At 43.5% G+C, this 22,985-nt stretch overlaps 1 protein-coding gene across 2 annotated transcripts in view; it reads right to left on the bottom strand.

Annotated features, from left to right (window-relative positions):
* The window catches only part of LOC103133989 (Down syndrome cell adhesion molecule-like protein 1 homolog), a 72,277-nt gene that overhangs the window by 6,772 nt on the left and 42,520 nt on the right, over nucleotides 1-22,985 (bottom strand). Inside the window, exons 4-25 of one of the 2 annotated variants that reach the window (XM_016668379.1) lie at nucleotides 19,894-20,040; nucleotides 19,525-19,803; nucleotides 17,426-17,701; nucleotides 17,020-17,316; nucleotides 14,970-15,242; nucleotides 13,696-13,980; nucleotides 13,467-13,586; nucleotides 13,200-13,376; nucleotides 12,446-12,645; nucleotides 11,939-12,035; nucleotides 11,698-11,826; nucleotides 11,440-11,607; nucleotides 11,278-11,348; nucleotides 10,072-10,312; nucleotides 9,325-9,510; nucleotides 8,224-8,379; nucleotides 4,708-4,847; nucleotides 2,197-2,350; nucleotides 1,607-1,724; nucleotides 1,332-1,495; nucleotides 1,147-1,245; nucleotides 712-900 (exon numbers count right to left, since the gene is read on the bottom strand). In XM_016668379.1, the coding sequence (XP_016523865.1) occupies nucleotides 712-900; nucleotides 1,147-1,245; nucleotides 1,332-1,495; nucleotides 1,607-1,724; nucleotides 2,197-2,350; nucleotides 4,708-4,847; nucleotides 8,224-8,379; nucleotides 9,325-9,510; nucleotides 10,072-10,312; nucleotides 11,278-11,348; nucleotides 11,440-11,607; nucleotides 11,698-11,826; nucleotides 11,939-12,035; nucleotides 12,446-12,645; nucleotides 13,200-13,376; nucleotides 13,467-13,586; nucleotides 13,696-13,980; nucleotides 14,970-15,242; nucleotides 17,020-17,316; nucleotides 17,426-17,701; nucleotides 19,525-19,803; nucleotides 19,894-20,040 (3,966 nt within the window). The remainder of the gene's footprint in view (nucleotides 1-711; nucleotides 901-1,146; nucleotides 1,246-1,331; nucleotides 1,496-1,606; nucleotides 1,725-2,196; nucleotides 2,351-4,707; nucleotides 4,848-8,223; nucleotides 8,380-9,324; nucleotides 9,511-10,071; nucleotides 10,313-11,277; nucleotides 11,349-11,439; nucleotides 11,608-11,697; nucleotides 11,827-11,938; nucleotides 12,036-12,445; nucleotides 12,646-13,199; nucleotides 13,377-13,466; nucleotides 13,587-13,695; nucleotides 13,981-14,969; nucleotides 15,243-17,019; nucleotides 17,317-17,425; nucleotides 17,702-19,524; nucleotides 19,804-19,893; nucleotides 20,041-22,985) is intronic. The other variant, XM_007546022.2, reaches the window with a different exon arrangement.

Below are 22,985 nucleotides of genomic sequence, written 5' to 3'. Positions count from 1 at the left end.
CTAATTTACAGAGGCTGGTTTTTGTGTGGCTTTTACGAACGATCATCATGTTTTCAACAAAATTAAGGTTGAGGCCGTTACTGAACCTTAACCTTTCGCAGCTCTGTCAGCTTTGCTGTGGATTTAAGAAGAAGCTGAAAGAGTTGGAGTTATTCCTCCGTCTTCAGGATTTGTCCACTTTTTAGCAAAACACCATAAATGGCAGCAAAACAAAACACCCAGAAGGATGACACTCCACCACCACCACGCTTGAGAGAGGGTGTAAGTGTTTGTAGACTCAAACTGACTCCTCTAAAGATGCTCTCTTTACTTAATTAGACTGTAAAACGTTTCTGATGATTTTTCTTTCATTTCAGGGAGATGGTAGGCGTCTACTTTCAGATCTTGGAAAAATTGTGATCTTGGAATCAGCAGTTGTTTAAAAATATTAGTATTAGTCAATAATAGCAGTGTTATTGTTGGCTCAACAGTTTTCGCAGTGACAGATTGTCCTAAAAAAATCTTTAACTTCCCAAATTAGAACTTTACCGTCATATTCACCAAATCAACATACCCGTCTCGTCGTTTGTCAGATTAAAAGTACCTTTGAAAACAAGATACTCTTCAGTAAACCCACATTTGTGTTTCTTAAAAATATATATTTTTTTATAGTTGTAATTATTCATTATCAATTTGCTGCTTGAGACTTTATAGTCAAACTGCTCCTCTCACCTCTCCCGTGCGTCTTGGCCTCGATGATCTCACTGATGCGGCCCGAGCCGACGCTGTTCTTGGCTGCCAGCTTGACTTTGTACCACGTTCCGCAGCGCAGATTGTCCAGCCTGAAGGAGCGCTCGCTGGAGCTGATGAACACATCCCTCCACTCCTCTGTGTTGTCCACAGAATACTGCAGCACAAATCCTGCAGGCGCACAGCACAGTTTTTCTCAATGAAGCCAATGATCCAGCTGAAGTTGCAATGTTTGGACACCAGGAGGCGACAGCGAGCTTGGAATGATGCAGTCAGTACAGGATTCACTACAAGCACTGGTTTTCAAATGTAACTCACTTCAAGAGTGTGAAACTGGCAGAAAAAATCATCTCAGGAGCAACCTTTGTTTTAAGAGTAACTGTAAAGAATGAACAAGTGGACCAGTAGGGAAGGTACCTCTGATGGAGCTTCCTCCATTGTCCCCTGGAATCCAAGCCAGGGTGATGGAGGAGGTGGAGGTGGTGGAGACGGTCAGACGAGGCTGGTCAGGAGGAACTGCAAACAGAAACACACCGGTTCAGCGTTCAGACTCCATATAGCCACCTTCAGCTAGCAAGTCAAGGAAAACCGCTTCTTCTCACCTTGCACCACCAGATTCACAATGATGGTGTCAAAGCCCAGGGTGTTAGTCGCCGTGCAGGTGTAGTACCCAGAATCCTCGGCTTTGACCGAACGCAGCACCAGCGTGCCATTGGACAAGATCTGCCGCTGACCGTCGGCCGTCACTGGGACGGCAGAATCCTCGCTGATGAGAGGAGAGGAGGAGTTATTATTTCCAGTTTCCCTCCTGAAGCGGCAGCAGCGTCAATCCGAGTGAGTCATGGCTCAGACGCGAGTTGTGTTTGAGGGCTCTGACCTGTCTTTGGTCCATTTAATGGTGGGGGCGGGCTCGCCGACCGAGCTGCAGGGCAGACGGACTTCCTTCATCCAGGGCGTGGTCACCGTGCCCCCGAAGGAGAGGATTTTTGCCGGGACTGTAGAGACAGACGAGAAACACTTCAGCCTTTGACACGGACTGCAAAGTCCGTCTGTGTGTGCCGTTTCCTGGTCTGAACCGCCTGGAGGGAAAGGCCTTCACTTGCAGCAGAAGGAATAAAAAAAGGGAGTTTTTCAGTGCAGCCCCCCCCTCCTCAAGCCACTTGGTTCGGTCTATTTTTTCTCCATAGATCCTCCCTTCGATTGATCCCTGCCTACTTTCTCTCTCCCCGGGGGTCATTTTACTAGATAGCCCCTGTTCATCACCACATAATTAACAACAGCATTCCTTGCAACGTGCCCACGACTCAATCGATACCGCAGCTGTCAATCAATAGCCAGGAAAAGAAGACGGGAGAGGAGACGGCGGAGGGATGAAAGTGACTGGTGTGCAGGAGATCTCCCTCGTAACCTTTACACAGCCTCTCTTTACACGTCTCCTCCGCCACGGGGCTCGCCTGAAGGACCCACCTTTCCCAGCAGGCTCCACCGTGACCTTTGAGCTGATGTTGCCGCGGCCGGCGGTCGTCACGGCTGCGGCCCAGATGTGGTACTGTTTGCCGCGGCTGAGGTGCGTGATACGGTAAAAGAGCATCTCGGGGTTGGCCTCGTACTCGCTGGGCGCCTGGGAACGAGAGCACGCCATGTCATGTTAGCAGGCCCTCGCAGTGCCGCAAAAGGACAGGCTCAGTGAAACAAACACCCGACAAGCTGCAAGTCAGAATTTAGGTTTGGTTTGACACGTGTCACGACACCATATGGGAAAATTCAAACATTATTTTCTTCCAGTTTTTTAAAGGTATAAAAACTAAGAAATCTCTGCCATGTCAGTCTACAACTGGCTCAGCAAACAGCATGCAGTTTGATTCAACTTGTTTATATTTCAATTAAATCCACATTATGAGTTTATGCTTTAATAAATAAACATCCTTTGTCATGCAGCGCTTGTATTCCTTCATGGTAAGTGTTTGTTACTTAAACTATTAAACTAAAACAGAGCAAATGTGCATGTTTTATCTAAAAAAAGAAAAAAGAATTGGTCAAAATCAGAAGTCAGAGTCGATCGTTTAGGCCTCAGAGAAAACCACAAATCGGTATCGGCATGTCGGTGTTTGCTTTATCACAAGGTGAGAATTCAAAAGTCAGTCAACTTTATTTAGAACTAGAGCACAGATATTAGATAGGATACGCGATCTAGAAGACTGTGTTCTACAAAAGGCATAACAGAAGAACACTTGTCGCTGTACTGAGTTTACCGACTGAATGCCACAGGAGATGCAGCCATTTCTGTGCATGGTTGGATTCTCTGAATGCTGCAGACAGAAAACCGTTCAGGGCTGTTTGATGATGGATTGCAATTCGATTGATCGCTTCATTATGTCATAATTCTGCAATGAGTGAATCACTTGTCTTTGTTAATTGTTGGGTCAGAAAACACACTCGGCATAGCACAGTTCTGTTAGTAACAGAATATGTTGGCAGAAATATAACCCTGATAGAAAAAAAAATCTCAAATTCAATACTTTTTCCAAGTACATAGTATTTTTGAATATAATTGCTCCCTGATGTTAATGTAAGAGCTTTGTTTTAACTTTTTTTTTTAGCTTGCCTGTCTACTACACAAGCTGGAAGAAATAAGAAACAACAATAAGAGACATTATCAGAATGCCTCTTCATTATTTGTTATATGGTCAAAATCATTTTTCTGACACATTTAGGAATATAAATTTTCTTTTTTGAACAAAATTCACTCATGTTTTCATTAAAAAGGTAGAAATAGATGATAAATAGACACACAAGAGTATCTGAAAGATGAAACTGTAAGAACAGTCCAAGTCTTCAGCACTAAAATATTACTGTTTAATCTACCATTAGACTCACTAAGAAACATTTTAAAAGGTGAACATTTACTTATATTCACACACACACACACACGCACACACACACACACACACACACACACACACACACACACACACAACCCCTGTAATAGCTTGTCCAAAAAACAACTCGTAGCTCTTTCCGTTTTTATTTCTTTGACTGGTTTATCTCTCAGCGTTAATCTTCATTTCCTTCACCGCTTGCCTTTCCTTTTCTCTCCTCTGTCCCTCACTGTGTTACTTGGTGAAGAGGAGAGGATGGATGGACAGAAAGGGGGGAGATATATGTGCGTGTGTGTGTGTGTGTGTGTGCAGGGGGGTTCGAACATTCCTCCAGCGTTGAGGTGGTGTTGTGGTGATCCAGGGAGTGATACAGGGAGATAATGAAAAGACGGACAAAAGCACTCTCATCTCGATGTGACTGATACCCTCCGCTACTCCTCCCTTCCACCCTGCATGTCCTCCCTCCATCCCTCTCTTTTTTCCCCTATTTCCCTGTGGTGTCTCCCTACCTCTATCAGTGTGCCTCTTTTTCCCTCTCAGCCTCCTCTTCCCCCTCCTCCTGCCTTTCCTTCCCTCCCTTTCCTGCCCATGCTCATTTACATGGCACTCATGCACAAGGAGGGAGGAATATTTGCGAATAATAAGAAAGTGAGATCCATTCCTTATATCAGACTTCGCTGCGTGCTTTGCTGTTTATGTGCACATAATCTAGCCAAAATTGAAAACGCTCCACAATACGTGTATAAATAGAAAATGCTAAAATGTGATGTGTGTGTATGCGTGTGTGTGTGTGTGTGTGTGTTTCTGATGCGGCAGTCTGCATGTGTGAGCTTGTTCTCAGCCTCATTTGCATATCTACGTCTCATCACGTTGCCAAGACAACCTCATCTGTTCATCTGGGAGGGCAGGAAATAAAGCAATGGTGCAAACACAGTGAAAGACAGACATGCGCAAAGATACACACACACACACACACACCCAAAGGTTCAATTAATTATAGTGGTGACAAATGAATCATTTCCTTTGGCTGATTTTATCAACTCGCTTTTACAAGCAACGGAACCATTTTTTTATTGACCCCCATAGAGGAAGGACTCACCGGCTGCCCAGACCCTGGACTGGAGCAGTAAATGGTGTACTTGCGGATCACACCATTTGGTTTGAGCGGCGGTAACCAGGACACGACCACGCTGCTTGGAGAGGAAGGAACTGCCTTGATGCCGGCTGGTGGGCCGGGAACTGCAGAAAAAAACAACAAAAAAAAAACCAGAGAGCAGCATTAGCACACGCAGGAATGCATATGCATATGTGCGCATGAGTATGCATGCTCAGAGGTTGCTGAGGGCTTTATGCGGCCAGAAGCAGCATTTGACTTGGAGGCCACCAGAGGATCAAAGACATCACTTATGATTTGACCATCTTGATCAACGTTGCTTTGTACATTAAGCTGTCTTTAGTTCACTGGTGAAGATACCATGAGATACCTAAACCTAAATAAATAAGTAGATAAATAAAGAGCACATATGCAGTCATTTCTCTAACTCACTCATTTGGTTCAGCAATAGTGTCCACAGTGGAAAAGATACAGTATTAAGCATTATGCATGTATTCTAGTCTATATATATGTATACATTTATTGTGTGGAAATACGGAAGAGGATTAGGGCCACTAGAAAAAAAAAAGTTAAAATGTATAAAACTTTGTATGCATTTATATTTTTGACCATTGTTTAGCTCCATACTTTTTGTTTTACCAGGACATATTAGTAACGTGCATATTTCTCCAAATAATGTTGTCACATCGCTTCCATTTAATTACAAACTCACAAAATGTACAAAGCATTATAAAAAAAGTAATTTACAAGGTTAACAGATATTAACTACTATAATAATAATAAAAATAAACAATGTGGTTGTAATCAGCCACATTGGTTTGTAAATCTAAAATTCAAGAATGGGTAAAAACTTCTACTAATCATTTTTACCATTTGTTCTGGTAGCAAATGTAACTTTTGGTTAGAATTTTACTGACATGTTGGTTCGGTCGAGCATTGTTGTCATTTGTTGTCCAATAGAGAACCAGACATGTTTATTTGAGTTGTGCTATGAATAAATACATCAACTTAGTAAAAATTAATATCACTCAAATTGTATTTGTATTGCAGCTTTCAGGGGCAAGGCATTTAAAGTGGTTTAAATCATAAGAAAAACAAAAGTACAAAGTCATAGAACACACAGTCAACATTATATTTTCTACATCAGATTATTGATTAATGTTTCATGATTAGGTTTCTAAAGCAACTCTAAACAGGTGAGTTTCAGTCTAGATTTAAAGGAACTCGTGTTTCAGCTGTTTTGCAGGTTTTTTGAAGCTTGTTCCAGATTTGTGGTGCATTGAAGCTGAATAACCATCATAATATGTGCAAATGGGTAAATTTAGATTAGCTGGCTTAGTGTCGGTGGTAATGCTAAAGTCACACTTGCTAGGTTAGCAAAAGTGTTATTGTTCCAAGTCAAAACTGTTCGGCTTTGCAACCTAAAACAACTGCTGTCAATGGACATATTCTAGCTGTGATAGTCAGGAAATGGTTTGTATAGATGGCCTATCAATCAATCAACATAACAATATGAGGTTATGAAAATATACTAAATTCATACTTTTTATCAAGTTGCTGCTAAGCCTGTAGCTGCAATCATTTACTAAGGAATGACTCATTTAACTTGTTGCCACCTTGAAAATAGATTTGTGCCATAGGATATTTATAAATCGTTTCTTCTTTTTACTGTTTTTTTAAACACTTGAGGACACGTTACATTGGCAAAAGTGTCTTTTTGCTTCTAATCAAACACTATGTATAAAATAAAATCTATGTTACAAGAAAATTGCAAGAAAGAACTGTCCATATGTGACACTGTGGAAACACTGACTGAATCTCAACACTTGCATTACATCACTGCTAACATAATTAAAATAGGCTCTTCTGAAGACCTCCTGTGGCCTGGAGGGCCTCCACACAGCAGCATGCTTTGCTTATTATCCAGGCCTGCCCTGTGTGTGATCGCTCGTTGGGATGGCTGTTAAAGTGAGCAGGCTTGTTTGCAGATTGGTCGTCTTATCCCACACTAAGCCGCTCTGGGAGGACTTGGAAGGACTCGGTTCGGGTGGACGGCGGTGACATATGTTCTTTCAGACGCTGGTCAGCAGTTCTGACTCTGTGACACCCAGCGTTCTCTTAATTCTCGCGCTCACAAACAGATTAGACGTTAGTGTCTGATCCGCCGCTAGCCACTTCAGCTTGACACTGGACGCTGCTTAATGCTGATTACAAGATAATGATTCAAGAAGGCGCTTGGGGAAGGAGTCGCACTTTACAAAAACGCATCAGGACATTGAAATGCTTCAGAAAGGAGAATAAAAGAGGCTGCTTTTCACATTGATCGTACAGTATATGGCGCTACCAATCAAGCCTATTCAATCTGCTCCATAAATATAACTCAAGTCTGACAGTGGGCCTCATCTGGGGTTTATAGAAGGAGACCCAGCCCCATAAATCCATCCCCCAGTTCTTCTTTTTATCCTCCAAGAGGCCCCCCGTTCTGGCCATTCACCCAACTTATACCCCTTTGACTCCTCAACCCCACACATGACATCAGTCAGCATGAAAACAACATTAACTAAAAGTGTTGATGCAGCGGGGGAGCGCTCAGAGGAGGGAGGCGGGGATCAAGTCCAGGGGAGAATGGTAGCCGTGTCTCCAACGGGACTGATCACAGAGCAGCCAGCGATCATTATCGTAACTGGACCGCCATGTCAAAGTAGGAGTGGCAGATAGAGAGAGAGAGAGAGAGAGAGAGAGAGTGAGAGGGGAAAGATAAGTCCCATCTGGTGCCCAAAATCTGCCCCAGACTCCAGACAGACCGGCGGACTGTCTGCTACGCACGGCTAGCACAACCAAAATGATGATGAAGATGAGAGGCGCAGCAGTGCTGCATTAACAGCCCCATTATGGATGCAGTATGCGCTGGTGTGTCAATCAGGGGAGGATGTGTCACAGCCCAAACAAATGCAAATTACAAAGGACTCTTTATTTCATCTCTTCAGAAAGAGAAAGTCTTCATCTCAATTTGTCTCTGTTGCTTTTTTGTTTTTGTCACTCAGCCAAGACGACCGAGTGATCAGTTTTCTATCTTTGCATCTTCAATCCACTGTGCTCCTCCTCCCTCTTTATAAAGAGACATGGATCTGGCTGTAATCCCGCCTCCAATGGTGTAAGCACAAAATTAATTCTCTCTAATCCATGCAGAGTTAATCCTTGCGCCTGTGGCAGGAGCGGATGAGGGCCGGGGCTGATGGCTGACTCCTGGATGCTGGATGCTCCTCCTGCTCCTTCTCCAACCCCCTCGCTCCCACCGCCAGCCCTCCCCTCAGCCTGGAGCCGTGGACCCAAAGCCTCTTAATTCTCATTAGCACCGCTAATGGAGCTTCCCAACACAAATGGGCTTTTGTCGTGGGCTAGATACCACACAGCTCGCTTTTTTGTTACTGCCTCCTATTCAACGCGTCTCTTGACTTACGCAGAGTGTTTAGACAAATAAATTAGAAAATGCACACTCACGGTCCTCGCGCGTTTGGATGTACAGGACGTTGCTGCGGACTCCGTCGCCGGCCTGCGTGTAGGCCAGAACCTGAACGCTGTAGTTGGTGAACTTCTCCAGCCCCCGCAGCTCCACCTGTTCGCGTGTGGTGGTGATGTTCTGCATCTCTCCCCATTCTGAGGCAAAAAAAAAATAAAAAAGAAAGCGGAAAAACGTGCGTGTTCGTCACCTGCAGCTATTTTTATTTTGTTTTTAGCAGAAATTCTTATCAGAAGGACTGTAATCAATGCAGAATTGCTCTAAGCAAGCTAGGAAGGTGATAAACAGTTAACATTCAATTTCCTTGCAAAAACATAATTTCAGGGGGGAAATAATAATAATAATAATTAAAAAAACAACATATATATGTATATATATATATATATATATATATATATATATATATATATATATATATATATATATATATATATATATATATATATAGATGTATATATACCACATATATCAATATTTATATAAATAAAGATAAATATACATATATGCATATATTTATTTTGTACAAACATGTGCAGTGCCTTGCAAGATCATTTGTACTAGGGCTGCATGGTATTACATCATAAGTCAACGATGGTATTGATAAGGGTTGCGTCGCCAATAGCGATTGAAAATCCACGTTTTCTTTCTTGTTCAGCATTTTTCCTTGCAGCAATGAGACTTGAATGACTCATTGTGCTGAGTTTAGATGGCATTCATTCCTATGGATTTGTGGGCTGTCCCAGTGTTCAACGACATGCATGTCAGGTTAACTGGCCTCTCTAAACTGCCCTTTGCTTTGAGTGTGTGTGCGTCGCTCTCTGTCCTGTGATGTTTTTTTTTTTCTCTCACTGTTTTGGTCTAATCCCAAGAAAATCCCAAGAAAATAAATTGAGGCTTAAAAAAATGTGAAAAAAGCTAAACCTGTTCTCGTTTGCAAGACACTGCATAGAAACACGTGCAACGAAACAAAAGATGCTTCATGAGGAAGGTAAACAAACACAAGCTCACAGCACTGACACAGAGGCACGTGACTATGAGGATGAATATTTGGTGAATTTTAGAATGAGATAGGTGATAATTACTCTGCATCGGCCACTGGGCCCGGCCCCCACAGCACCCACCTCCGTCGGGGAAGAGGGACCAAAACACGACCCGATAGCCTTTCAGCACGCCGTGCAGCGTCATGCGCGGCGGCTCCGACCACGTGATCACGGCCTCGTCCGACGTCACCGAGATTGCTCTCACGTTCTGTGGGGGCTCGCTCGGCACTGCAAAAGCAAAAAAATAAAAATAAAAACAGGCGAACCGTGGAGTTCTACTTGACATAAAATAAAATACTGGGTTTGTTTCAGAAGTTCAGACTGTGCGCCCACAAAGATCTGGCAGACGAAACCCTGAAAAGATCTCCAACCGCAGACATTGTTAAAACAAATCAGCCTAATATGTTCAAATTGACCCAAATTTAATGGTTGCTAATTTGCAGCTTTTAGAGAGAACAAGAAGTGGGGGTTGATGGAAGGCAGAAAGGGCATTAAGAGAGCAACGTTAATCATGAAATGGTTAAACCCAAGACACTGAAACGCAGATGAGTGGCGATATGGAGAATAAAATCTTAAGTAAGAAACTATTCACACATCTTCAATCTAGCAGATGGCTGCAGGCCTCACACTTAGAGACAATAACTGCCACTCAGGGTGCCTGCCATTACTTTTCAATCAGACAGCAGGAGTCAGCGAAGAACTATTTTAAACGAGACACTTTAAGAGGAAAGCTTTTTTCATTCTCTTCTCCTCCCCCCCCAGCCTCGTTGTACCACCAAATGGTCGTACCGTCTTCCAGTGTGGTGGCGTTGATCTCGGTACTGGACGGTCCAGTTCCAGCTCTGTTGAAAGCCTGGACGACCACGCCGTACTGAGCGAACTTCTTCAGGTTGTCCAAGGTGTACACCTCGCTGTCCCCCGTCGCTTTCATCTCCACGATGCTGTACTGGCCGTTGCTGCCAGGCCCGTTCTCTCTGTAGCCGATCTGATAGCCTCGGATAACCCCGTTCTGCAGTTCCTTCTTGGGGGCCTAGATGTTTCGGAGGAAAGAAGGTGATTGTTTTGGAGAAGAACGAGTACGGGAACATTCGTACTCTGAGTTAAGCTTTATTTGGGTTAGGTTTTCTTTTTCCTAAGTCTATTCTTCGAGCATTTCAGCCTTCTGTGCACCGTTTATCAAGTAGCATTTGCCAGATTATACATTCAGATCTATGAGCAATGAAGTGTGAATTCACTTCAAACGCATGATCCATTGAATCATAAAAACATTGTTTGGGTAGAAAGAGTAACTTCCTCTAACACTGCAGGAAAAGTCTGTTGATCCAGAATGAAGGATCTCTGTTTTACAAAAAACAGAAATCCTGTTTTTTTTATCCCACATCTGAAGCTCATTAAACACTTGGCTATTTCTAGAAAGGTAGGTGGATAAATGGCCAATAAATTATGATCAATTGCCAATAAATTATGACCATAGTCTCCATCAGCGATAGTCCAGAATTTGCCTGGCATTAGTCGTCAGAAGTGTCAACATCGACTCTTCAAAATTTGATACATTTTCAGAGCCATTTTTGCAGCTCAAAAAAACGTCGTTTTTTTAAGCATACAATTAAAACACATGAAAACTAAATAAGACAATATTTATCACAGCAAAAATCTGAGCAATGGCTTTACTGTTTACTTAATAAAACATGCATGACAAATGAAACATGTAAAACAAATCTGCCTCAATATGAACTTGTGTTCAGTGTCTCTTAAGGAGTAAATCCCCAGTAAACAGCGAAACATGCAAAATTCTGCAAAATATAATTATCTTCAACACATTTAGTTAAAACATGTCGCTCTGACTAAATGACTAAAACCATAAGTTTTAAGATTTCTTTTTCCAGAAGTTTTGTAGTTTTCAGGGGGGAAAGTCGCTTCTTGGAAACTGCAATGAAGATAGAGCTAAGTTTGTCTAAAAGTTATTCACAGACTAAAAAGAATCATGATTTTTACCCTCCATGTGACTCGAATGCTCTGAGACGTCATCGGCTGGAGGACAACCTCCATCGGGGGCCCATCAGGTGCTGTTTGAGCAGAATTTATTGTCAGACTGACAAATCTGAGCCAAACACAGCAAACAAGCAGAAAACATCAGAAAACGTGGGAAGAACGTACGCGCTTCCTCAGTGCTGATAGTGAGCTCTTTGCTGGGGAGGCTGCGTCCGATTTTGTTATACGAGTACATGCGGATGCTGTAAACGCACGCTGGATGCAGCTCCACAATGTTGGCTTGATTGTTTGTAGGGGAGATGTTCCTGGTTGTGTACATGTGATCCCAAGAGTCTGTCGAACATGAGCAGAGTTTTGGTATTTTAAAAATCTGTACAGAAAAAAAATAAAAACACTTGGAGGCACAAATCTGAGCTGTTTTACCTGATTTATTCTTGTACTCAATATCGTAGCTGGTGATGATGCTGTTGCCGTCGAACCTTTGGATCCAGCGCAGGTTCATGCTTCTGTCCTTCACCTCCCTCACTTCCAGCTCAGGAGGATCCGGTGGTTCTGTAAAAGCGGGGAGGAAAAGGCATTGAATTCCAGAATGTGCATAAGGAATCGTATCCATACATACAGCAATAATAATGTTACTGAGATATGAAAACAATGAAAAACAAACCTTGCACCGTGAGTTGGATGAGCCCTCGGCCCTCTCCGTAGGAGTTGATGGCGTGGCAGGAGAAGAAGACAGAATCTCCTCGCTCGGCTGGGTTCAGCTGGAAAAAACAGCAGAAAAAAGGTTAGCACACACCTCAAACTAACATCCCAGCTTGGGGTGGAGATACTTTTTCTTTTTAAACAATATGTAATGTTGTTAAAACAGCCTGGTCTTCTTTTGACAAAAAACACTTTTGTTAACCTTGTAGAAACACTGCAACACACAGTGGAGGGCAAAATATATCCTGACCTGCGTCTCTAAAGCTTCCCAAACAAATTATATGAACTACAGTTAGAGACCAAATTTAAATAATTAAAATACACTAAATTATGTGTTTGAATCGTGGCAAAACGTGGAAAAGTTCCGTAAACGCTTTTTATTTTAAAGTATTGTAAATCCAGCTCCAAATAACCCCCCTCCGGTTTGTTGCAAAAGCTTTAAAGTGGAGCCCAGCGTCTGTGTTCTTACCTTCAGGGTGGAGATGACTTCATCTCCCTTCTTGTTGATGGTGATGGAGTACCGGGGGTTCCTCTCTGCATCAATGACCGTGTCTCCTCTCTCCCAGCGGATAATAATGGGCTGCTCGCCCCGTGCTGTGCAGTTCAGCTCCTTGGTCTGGCCCTTCCTCGCCATGGTGGTGTTGGGATGGCTGGTGATCATGGCGGGAACTGAGCAGATCCACAGACACGTGTCACAGTAATGAATAGTTTTATATGGAGTAATGAGATGAGGGAATGGGGCCGTGGTGTTGGAAACTGTGGCTGTAATACAGATGTATGGATATCACTATTCTGCCTCTACGTTCCCTGTTGTCATTTCACGCTTCAAGCCTCAGCGGCTCCCTTACATCACACCCTATTTCCCTATTTCCTCCTCGCCTCCTGCAAGGCTTCTGCTCTTTCCTTCTCCTCTCTTGCTTACTTGTGGATTATTGATCGAACGGGGATCCCGTGGTTTTGTTTTTATCACTAATTCAGCAGCCTCTTTCCCTCGCAAAACATTGAGTGGTACGCAAACTGACAGCTGAAACACAAAAATCAATAACCGAGATGCCCCCGGTTAGGGGTGCGCAGGACAGAGACGAGATTTTTGCCGTGTTCGGCGCAGGCCGAAATAGCCTGGGGCGCGAGTGCATCTTACAAGACTGATCTCTGTTACAATCCAGGAGATGTGGTAGAAAAAAAAAGCACTTGAGCCAATGGAAGATCTGACTGGCACTCACTCTTGACAGTGAGGATCATGCTTTTACTGATGTCTGAGCCAACGCCGTTGGAGGCCTGACAGAGGTAGTACCCTCTGTCATCCTCAAGGACGTGCCGGATAAGCAGGGAGCCGTTCGACATGATCTGGATGCGGCCGGTGAGCGGGACGGGGTGGTACTGCTGTGGGTTTCCGACACCTGCAGGTGAAATCACAGAGCACACGGAGAAGCGTGTCGAAAACCTTCGGTTGTTTCTGTTTGCGGGAGGAGGCGACGGCTCGTTTTTACCTTTGGCGTGTTTCCACATGACTTTTGGAGGTGGATAACCCTCCACCGAGCAGTTCAGAACGCCGGCTTTGCCGTAAATGCAGTCCTGGTTGTTGGGCTGAACCACAAAACGTGGCGGCACTGGAAGCCAGACAGAAAAGGAAGAGAAGGTGAAACAATCGCGCCCCCCCTCCTCTGCCAGTTTCCTTTGCGTGCTTGAGGCAACCCATGCCTCGCTCAGGCGCCTCACCGGTGACGATCAGCTGTCTCTCCCAGCTGACGGTGGCTGCGGCGTTGCTGGCGATGCAGGTGTAGTTCCCGTTGTGCTTCAGTGTCACCTTGGAGATCTGCAGGGAACTCATGAACTCTTTGGTCTCGATTGCGACGCCAGAGGCAGAGCCTGGCACTATGAGCTGGCCGTCTTTGTGCCAGGTGATGCGTATGGGCATGTCCCCGGACGACACCACGCAGGCGATGTACATGAGCTTCCCCACTGAGGTAGAGGGGATGTCGAAGGGCTGGATGAGTGGCGGCACTGGGAGAGACAGGAAGAGCACATGGAATCAGAGGAATAAAGGCAGCGATAGATGTCTAAGGGTGGCAGTGTGGCCATCTGGAGCAATGCTGAAAGAGATAGAGAAGGTCATTGGCCAGTGGGCTCCTTCTTTGCTGCCACCCTCCCTTCAGCTCCCCCGTCTCCTGCAGCCCATAATAGCTGCTCTGGTTTGAGTCCAATTGGCTGGGGGAAGTCATCCCGTTGCCATAGCAATGGAGGTTGAGGTGGGGGTACTACAGCTGAGACATCTGGGGGATTTAATCTAGGCTTCATTATTATTCATCTAATTAAATCAGAGACACACTCACACTCAGGCACACGCGCACACACACACCCTTAAACACCTCTGCAGCTGCCGCGCTACCATCGTTAGCCGACTGTCGAGCTGAACAAAATAAAGACGCAAACATCCCGAATTTACAAAAGAACACCAGCAAACGCCACTGATCCGCATCAAAAATAACGCCGCCGTCGCAAGTCGGAATATTGCACGCGTCATAATTGGTCTGAGTTCATTACAATCAGACTAATCCCAGAGATTCTTGAACTGTGACGTATCCATGGCGATCAAACGAAAAGGAAATTCAAATATTTATCCCTTGATTTGTGTACAGATATGCAGAGAACCGGCTAATAGTAGTTAAAATAAGTTGTACAATTCTACTTTGCAAATAAAGCTTAGTTCTTTTTTGTACAGTCTTTAGAATAGATTATCCACAGTCCTGTGTGTGATCTCATGCTCCCTTCTCTTTAGCTCATTCCACAGGTTTTCTACAGGTTTTAGCTATCATGTTGAAATGTACCAGTGATGACCACTTCTGAGTTTTCTGGCAGATATCCACAGATTTCTATTTAAAAAGAGTTTATGATGCCATACCGAGCTTCACAGATTATTTACTGGCCACTAAACAGCATGTTCTACAACCTGGATACTTTTATAATTTCCGCTATTCTCTCCTCACTCTTACCTTTAACCGTTACATGGACCGTCTGGTTGATTGACACTTGGGGCTGGATCAGAACGCTACACAAGTAGGTCCCTTCATCGGCGCCCTTCTGCACGTCCGTAAGCCTCAGGGTGCCGTTCTCAAACACCACTTGACGATGATTATCAGGCAGCTGCATGCCGTCCTTCAGCCACTTGATCGAGTAGTACGGGTAGCCAATCACGCGGCATGTTATATATGTGTTTCTGCCTGCCACCGCTGTGATATCTCGCATGGGTCTAATTCGAGGCGGACCTGGAGACACGGGGAAGAGAGGGAGGGGATGGAGGGAGGACACAGGGACAGACGCGAAAGTAGGAGAACAGGGCGGATGAGGTGACGGAGGTCATAGGGGCAGCCAATGGGGACGAAAGGTGAAGAGATAAAAGTTGAGGAATGGAGTGATTGGGGCAAATTGACAAGTGGAGAGGAAGGTTAGTTATGCCCCCATTGCTAAAATCTGACTGAGGATATTTGTTAATATCTAATTACCCTAAGCAGATTTAAAATGCATCTAAATGAGTAAATACAGACAGAAAACTAGCTAGCTAGCTACATTAGTTTGATAGATACACAATATTGCCAAAGAAATTTGCTCATCTGTCATCCCATGCAGCACATGTGAACTTGAGCGACATTTTTTAGGGTTTAAGATGATGCCACACATCCTCCCCAGCTGCATCAGCTTCAATTCTTCTTTGGCAGCTTTCCACAAGGTTTGGGAGTGTGGAAATGCATTTGTGTGGTCAGACACAGATGCTGGAAAAGAGAACTTAGCTTGCCATCTCCTCCACAATCCATCCCAAACTTATTCTGTCTGGTTGGAGTCAGGAGTGAGAAAACTGATCTTTACTGACCTCGGTATTGTACTGGTGTGCAGTCGTGTTGGAACAGTCCTTGAGCTGAAGGCCACAAACACTTTGAAGCAATTGAGCCTACAGAGAGTTGGCAACCTCTACACACTATGTACCCCAGCACATGTCCAGGTTTCTGTTGTTTCCAGTCAATTCCACTTTTCTATCATACCAGCGGTGTTGTATGAACTTGTTTCAAATCGTCCAACTACGACGCTATGCTGACAGTCGCTGAACTCCATTCCTTCACAAATCTCTCTGACTGGCTTTTATGCGGCTGTGGCCATGGACATGATTAACACCAAATTCAATGATTGTATGGTTGAGCAACTTTTGGCAACATAGTGTAGATACAGTCACAGGAAAAAAAAGAGTGCTTCCATGACTGTATTGACAGTTATAGAAAAACTAAGTACACCCCTTGCATGTTAAGTAGTTTTTTGTAGACTTTCTCCTCTGTTGCTCTTCGGTATATTGAAATGAGAACAAATGTGTTTATACATCTTTCCTACAGACCCATCGATATGTTTCGGTGAATGCAGCAGTCTTTTTTCCACTGCAAAGTAAGCTGACATCATCACTTCACCACCGCCAGTTTGTGCCGACGTGGCGTGCTTGTTTCTCGCCAAATATGGAGTTATACATTCTTCTTGCGGCAACTCGAGTATATTTTCCCGTAATCTTTTTGCAGGGAAAAGGCTCTCGCCCGGTAATCCTAAGAAAAAAGCCAAGCTTGTTCAGTCTTTCTCTAAATGTGGTGACAAACTTTTACAGGCAACATGTTCCTCAAGCTCCTGGTTTTTTGTTTATAATTGATCTGAGCATCTTATTTAGGAGAAAATTTACTCTGACTGGGAAAACTTAAAAGGTTGGATTTAAAAATGTTGTTAACCTTTCTGAGTTTGTTGAAGAGCAACAGTTGCTTCCTTAAAGTCTGCTAGCAAAACACAAATGATTTCTGCTTTCCCTTTAAATATTAGAAAGGCAGCAAGGGTGGACTTAGTTTTACATAGATAGATAGATAGATAGATAGATAGATAGATAGATAGATAGATAGATAGATAGATAGATAGATAGATAGATAGATAGATAGATAATGATATTTGCTTTGATCTAAGCCCTGCATGTTTGTATAGAGTCAGGTGTGAGTGCATTTATATTGAAAAGCAGACAGGCACCTCTTACGTTTATGCGCGCTTGGTACTCGGCGCTACCGGCCGAGTTTCGTGCGACGCAACGATACACTCCCCCGTCTCGAATGAGTGGACTGCTGACGTTGACGTGAGACACAGTCAGGCCGTCGGACAGGGTGTACTGGCTGGTCTTGTAGGTAGAATCTCGCACCACGGGCTCATCGTCCAGAGTCCAGGTGATAGAGGGCGGTGGGGCTCCTTTGGCAGCACACATGAGGGAGAAAGGCTCGCCGGGGTTCACCACCCGCTCGCTGAAGGAAGACACAATACGAGGAGTACCGTCTGAGAGGGGACAGAGAGGAAAAGTGGAGATGGAAATAAAAAAGCCGTGATTAAAACCAATTCATTTTTGTAGACATCTCTCTCATCCTGCCGGCCTTTGTCCACGCACCCTCTAAGAGAATAATGGAAAAGTCCTGAGCTGTGTGGCCCTTTCGGGAAGCAAAGCACTGGTAGGCTCCGGAGTGGAACTTCTGAGCTGCAGTGATCTGCAGCGTGTCGTTGTGTTGTCCCTGTATGGAGATGTGCTGGTCGGGAACAATAGGTTCAGTGTTCCTGTACCAGCTGATGGTGTATTCTGGAGAACCCTCCACAGTGCAGGTGAAGAACAGGGTGCTGCTGATGCCTGTTTTCAGGTTCTTGGGAGACAGCGTCACTCGCAGTGGATCTGAAAAACATAAAAAATAAAAAAATAAGCATGTGATGACAGAATGAACTTCCTGAAGGTGAGACCAGACATGCAAAGCAGAACAATAAAGCTATTTCTTTTAGTTGTATCTTTTATGTTGTCTTTATAGAAAGTAAACACTATCAAATGATTATGACACAACCAATCTATTAAGACAATACATACATTACAGTTCTTAAATGTTCATTTTTATGAGTAAAAATTCACAAAAAAAAAAGTTTTACTATGTGATATGAAATTGGAAGATTTACCAATTTTACACCTGAACGACCCTGAAAAGGAGTTGGCAAGTTCCAAAAAATAAAAGTCTGATGCATCTGATGTGTTCTTCTGTCATTTAATATGCTCTATTAGGAAATATGGGTCAGGTCAGCATCTGCCTTCAGTAGTGGTAATGCTGAATGCTAATGCTAGTGCTAATGCTAAAGACTGCGCACATCAAAATAATTTTGTCTATATTTGTAAAATATTTCCAAAGTTTGTGGGTTTCTTTCACTTTCTCTCTTTCTCTCTCAGACACATAATAATAATAATAATAATAATAATAATAATAATATCTTGTAAAATGATACACAATATATCTTTTCCATACGTGAAAGAAAAAGAAAAAAGTCTGTTATTCTGAATCTTTCTGGAAAAAAGTCAATAAAATATCATGTCATTCATTCTTTTAGTTGAGTTTTATTTGTAGTTACCTCTATACCATAACATGCAGAAAATTTTTGTCATGCAAAAAGCTGAAACTTTGAGTTGTTTTTAAGAAAACATTATTTAATTTGAATTAATAGGATGGCTAAATGTATTATTTATCTGGAATAAATGTATTATTTATCTGGAAAGTAGAAAATATAAATTGTAGTCAGGTCAGAGCATTACCAACTAAAAAATGAGCTAGTCATGATCTCTGGTCAGGGCCTCTCCACTAACACACTGAATATATTTATTTTAAATTTAAAAACGTCACTCTGAGACTATTACACTAAACTACCATGATGACACGCCGATTTAAACGTACAGTAGGTGTTTACGGTTAGAGAGGGCACAATCAGCAGTGGTGACTCAATCAGTTCGACACACTCATTAAAAAAGCAGCTGGAGATATCTCTTCACATCTCTGTCCACTTGTGTGTTTATAAGTGTGCCTGTGTGTTAAGGAGAGAAGAGAGTGCGTGTGTGTGTGTGTGTGTGTGTGTGGGGGTGTGTGTGTAAATGTCAGTGAGCAATAAGGCAGCTGGTGGTGTATGCTGGGGGGCATCGCTGCGTCTCCCAACCCCCCCTCTCACCCTGTCAGAGTCACAGAGTGTGCTGCCATGATGTGCCCACTGGCAAAGCCTACTGCCTTCCCATTCTCTCCCTCTGTCTCGCCTTCCTGCCTTTGTTTCCTTCTATACTTCTCGCATTGATCTAACCTGCTCTTATTATCCTGTTATTACATCGCAGATAATGTCATTCCAACACTGTCTGGACGTCCGATTGTCCCTTCTGTGACCCCTTGTCTTCTTTTCTATCTTCCTCAGCTTGAGTGTGTGTGTGACGGTGAACGGTGCTGGCAGCTGTGTTATGGAGTCACACTCCACAATTTACTGCCCCTGTCTCTCTTTTTGAGGGCTGATATGATGGGGCATCAAGCAGCTCACATACATTTGTTACCGACACACTCGAAGTGTGACCGCCGGAGAGTCGCGCCTCAAACCAAAAAGGAGACAGCTCAGAAATGTGTCCCTCTGCCAGGATGATTCACTCAGAAGACACGGCGAGAAACTGTCAGGTTATTTGTCGCCGAGCGTGTGTGTGTCACACACCTATTACGTGAAGCTGTCCAGACACCTCCTTTGAGCCAAAACTGTTGGTGACCTCGCAGGCGTAGCTGCCGCTGTCCTCCTGCCTCAGGTCGCTGACGGTCAGCCCAGTCAAGCGCCGGGTCCAGCGGGCGTCTGAGGGCAGCGGTCGACCATCTTTCAGCCAGCGCACGGTGGGGCTCGGGTAGCCGCCCGCTATGCAGGGGAGCTCGATGCTCTGGCCGGCGTACACCTCCCCGGCTTGGAAACTGTCCAAGATGGTGGGCGAGGACTCGCTGGGGTCTGAGGGGAGAGGTTGGGTTACAATTACTGATGAGCTAAAAGAGGAAGTGAAACAAAACAGAAGTGAAATTGAAAAAAACGGGTGCTCACCCATTACTGACAGCCTGGCTCCGTTGCTTTGCCGCGTCTCTCCACTGTACTTATGCTTGGTGATGCAGCGGTATGTGGAGAGGGCGTCCTCTTTCTGAACATCAGAGATGTAAAGAGCTCCAAAGGAGGTCAGGGAGAACCTGTTACCTAAAGAGAACATATCCACAGTGAAGAAGTGATGACCACAAATCAACTCATTCTCATTTAAACACAAACTAAACAGCACACAACGATACATAACACCGTCTCTCCATAACAAAAGCTTATACCTCAATGCACCGTAACAATTTTGGAAAGCCCAGACGATGATGTTACGGCTTTTCCAAGCTATAGATGTGGCGGCGACACTAATAGGGAGCCATGTTTGCTGTGATTAGTTTCTTTATAAACATCCGGTACAATATAAAACGTACTATCCCGGTCCCCTGTGCATTCTGACTGTGGAACAAATACGTTGTGCTTATTGCTGAAGCGTGTTGCACTGAGAGCTAACAGCTGCCTGAACAGTTGTCTCTACCTGCCTAATGATGTCGCCTCCAACAACCTGGCACTCGGTCAAGACCTGGAGGACAAACTTCGGTCACTTGAACAAAACAAATTGTCTCTCGCAATACATAACCCCTGCTCTTCTGCATAACACCACAATAACTAGTGTAATTCAACAGATGAAATGCTAAGCACATTTTCAAGTGACAAAGCTGCCTCTTCTCATTTTCCCTTCAAATAATGTAATTATTTGTTTTTGTGTAAAGCGTGTGAGGTTTTGACTTGGTGGCTTGGCTCAAAAGGTTTCTCCACTATTCAATAACTTAGGGCAAAACAATGACTTTTCTTCATTTTTCCATTTTCCACTGCAAAAAAATTTTTTTTTCATAGCTGTGTGTTTCAGTGTTACAAAAACTTTTAGATTATTTTTTTTCATTAGATGCCACTGAGCCTTTTACAAACAACAAAATAAACCCACTAACAATTTACAGATGTTTGGTTTGCATAGACATCTGTGAGTTAACCAATTATTTTAAGGCCTAAGATCACACAGGAAAACACAGGATAACATGAGACTACAGGGAGGCAGACTGTACCCCAGTGACATCCTCTGTGCCCTCTGTCCTAGATCAATACAGAAGTCATTTAAGATTATTAATCCTACAGACCAGGTCCATATCTTGCCCTCTTCTTAAAATAACTATAGACTTAAGTTATTTCTTTCTGAAACTCCCCTTTTCATCACAACAATGCTTCTTATTATGCCATTTACTACCATTCTTAGGAGCGTTGGACTGAAAAGTCGTTCATATAATGAGTTCAGGTCCACCAGGTGTTTGCTAATTGCTGCTGCCACTAGTCTGGAGGAACTACTGGGAACTGAAGCTCCATGGAGGAGCTTTGTTGAAATATGAGACAAACATTAAGGCACCACCCCCAACGGTTGCCACGGGATTCTCAAACATGCATGACAGAATCAAAGCAACTCTCTAGGTATGTTTTTGATGATGAATAACATTATCATATGAAGTTCAATAACCCTCCCTTCAAGCTGCAAAAAAAAAAGATTAATTCTTGTATTAAAAAATAAGCAATGTATTATTATAACTGCACTTTTGTAGTAGTTGCTTTTCTGCTTTAAAATAAAATTTTTTTAAAAAGATTTCTATGTTTCCATGGTTCCCAAAACTATTCATAGACTTGGCAAATTCAGAGACAAAGAAGTATTTTTACTTTTACCAACACGCTTCTTCTCACTGCTAGTAATATTACAGCTTTCTAGTGACCTAACCAGGGTCCTGACTTGAATCTGACAGAAAATCTGTGGTTAATGATTAGGGTGATGGCAAGAAGGCTCTCCAACCTCAACGATGGGATTTTTCTATTTGTGATTAAGAAGGAAGAGAAGTAAACGTAACAACATGAAACAAGATCTGCCCATCATGCCGAACATCTGCATTTGTAATGTCATCTTTAACATTTAGGGGTTGAAAATCTATACCAGTATAACTCAGTCCTGTTAATAATGATCGGTCCGTTTTTGACGAGGACTGACTTAATTGTTTTTAACCTAGCAATTTTTAAAGTGCACATTTTCTAATGTTTACTTAAAAAACACACAGCAGTTCTAGTCATCTTTAAACTTCACCACGCTCCCCCATCATTTCTTCCTCAGTCTTCATAGATCGCAAGTTTCGCTCAAGAAAAACTCGATTAAAAGAGTCCCTTATTAATAAAGTTATAACAAATAAATTGAGTGTGACAGGTTTCAAAATTGATTGAATGCACTCGGTCTTAATTTGCAAACATTACGTATCACCTGCGCTTTTTAGCATCCGTCTGCTAGCAGCTGGTCGGTGCCCGTGTGTATGTAAAGTGTAAGTGTGCTCATAAGTATCAATATTTGATCTGAAATTCCTGTGTTTGTCAGTCGGGAGGCTGAGGAGATGTGGTGGAGGTGGCAGTTAAGGACTGTGTATGCGTTTCCTCTCACAACATCATGACCTTAGAGGAGGCACAGGCTGCAATTTCACAGCAGCCTTTGTTTGCCCCCCAGAATGAAGCCTTACAGGATAATGAGCACTTTAAGGCTGCTACTCCCACAACACCGAAGAGATGCCTGTCACAACACTCTGACACAGGCAGGGAGAGAGAGGTTGCAGGAGGAAAAGGGGGGAGTCAGCTGGATCTGTCAAAGCCACACTTTCTGTCTCGGTCCCCAGGTCCTCTGCAGCAAGGCTCAATTCATCCCATCTGCAGCTTCTGAAACAATGCTGATTACACAACTCGTGTCACATAATCCCTCTCGCTCTCTGGCCGTCCTGACCGAGCGATTTGCTCACAGAATCCGTCTTGAGTCTCGACTCCGGCCGACCCCGTCTTTGTGTGAACTCTCACATCATCTGTCTCACCTCTTTTATCTCTCTCGCTTATGCTAGCTCTCAGTCTCTAAGCAGAGTGTCAGACAGAGTAAAATATTAATTACTAAATCTGAAATCACGGTGCTCCCTCAGTTTTTATTCATGTTGACTTCACTGGTTAATGAGAAAGGGAGGCAGCATGCATCACACACACACACACACACACACACACACACACACACACAC

Source organism: Poecilia formosa, unplaced genomic scaffold (genome assembly GCF_000485575.1).
Source record: "Poecilia formosa unplaced genomic scaffold, Poecilia_formosa-5.1.2 Scaffold14, whole genome shotgun sequence".
In the NCBI taxonomy this organism is placed as follows: domain Eukaryota; kingdom Metazoa; phylum Chordata; class Actinopteri; order Cyprinodontiformes; family Poeciliidae; genus Poecilia; species Poecilia formosa.
The sequence above is the reverse complement of the archived record's forward strand: the minus strand, read 5'-3'. Positions and strand labels throughout refer to the sequence as shown.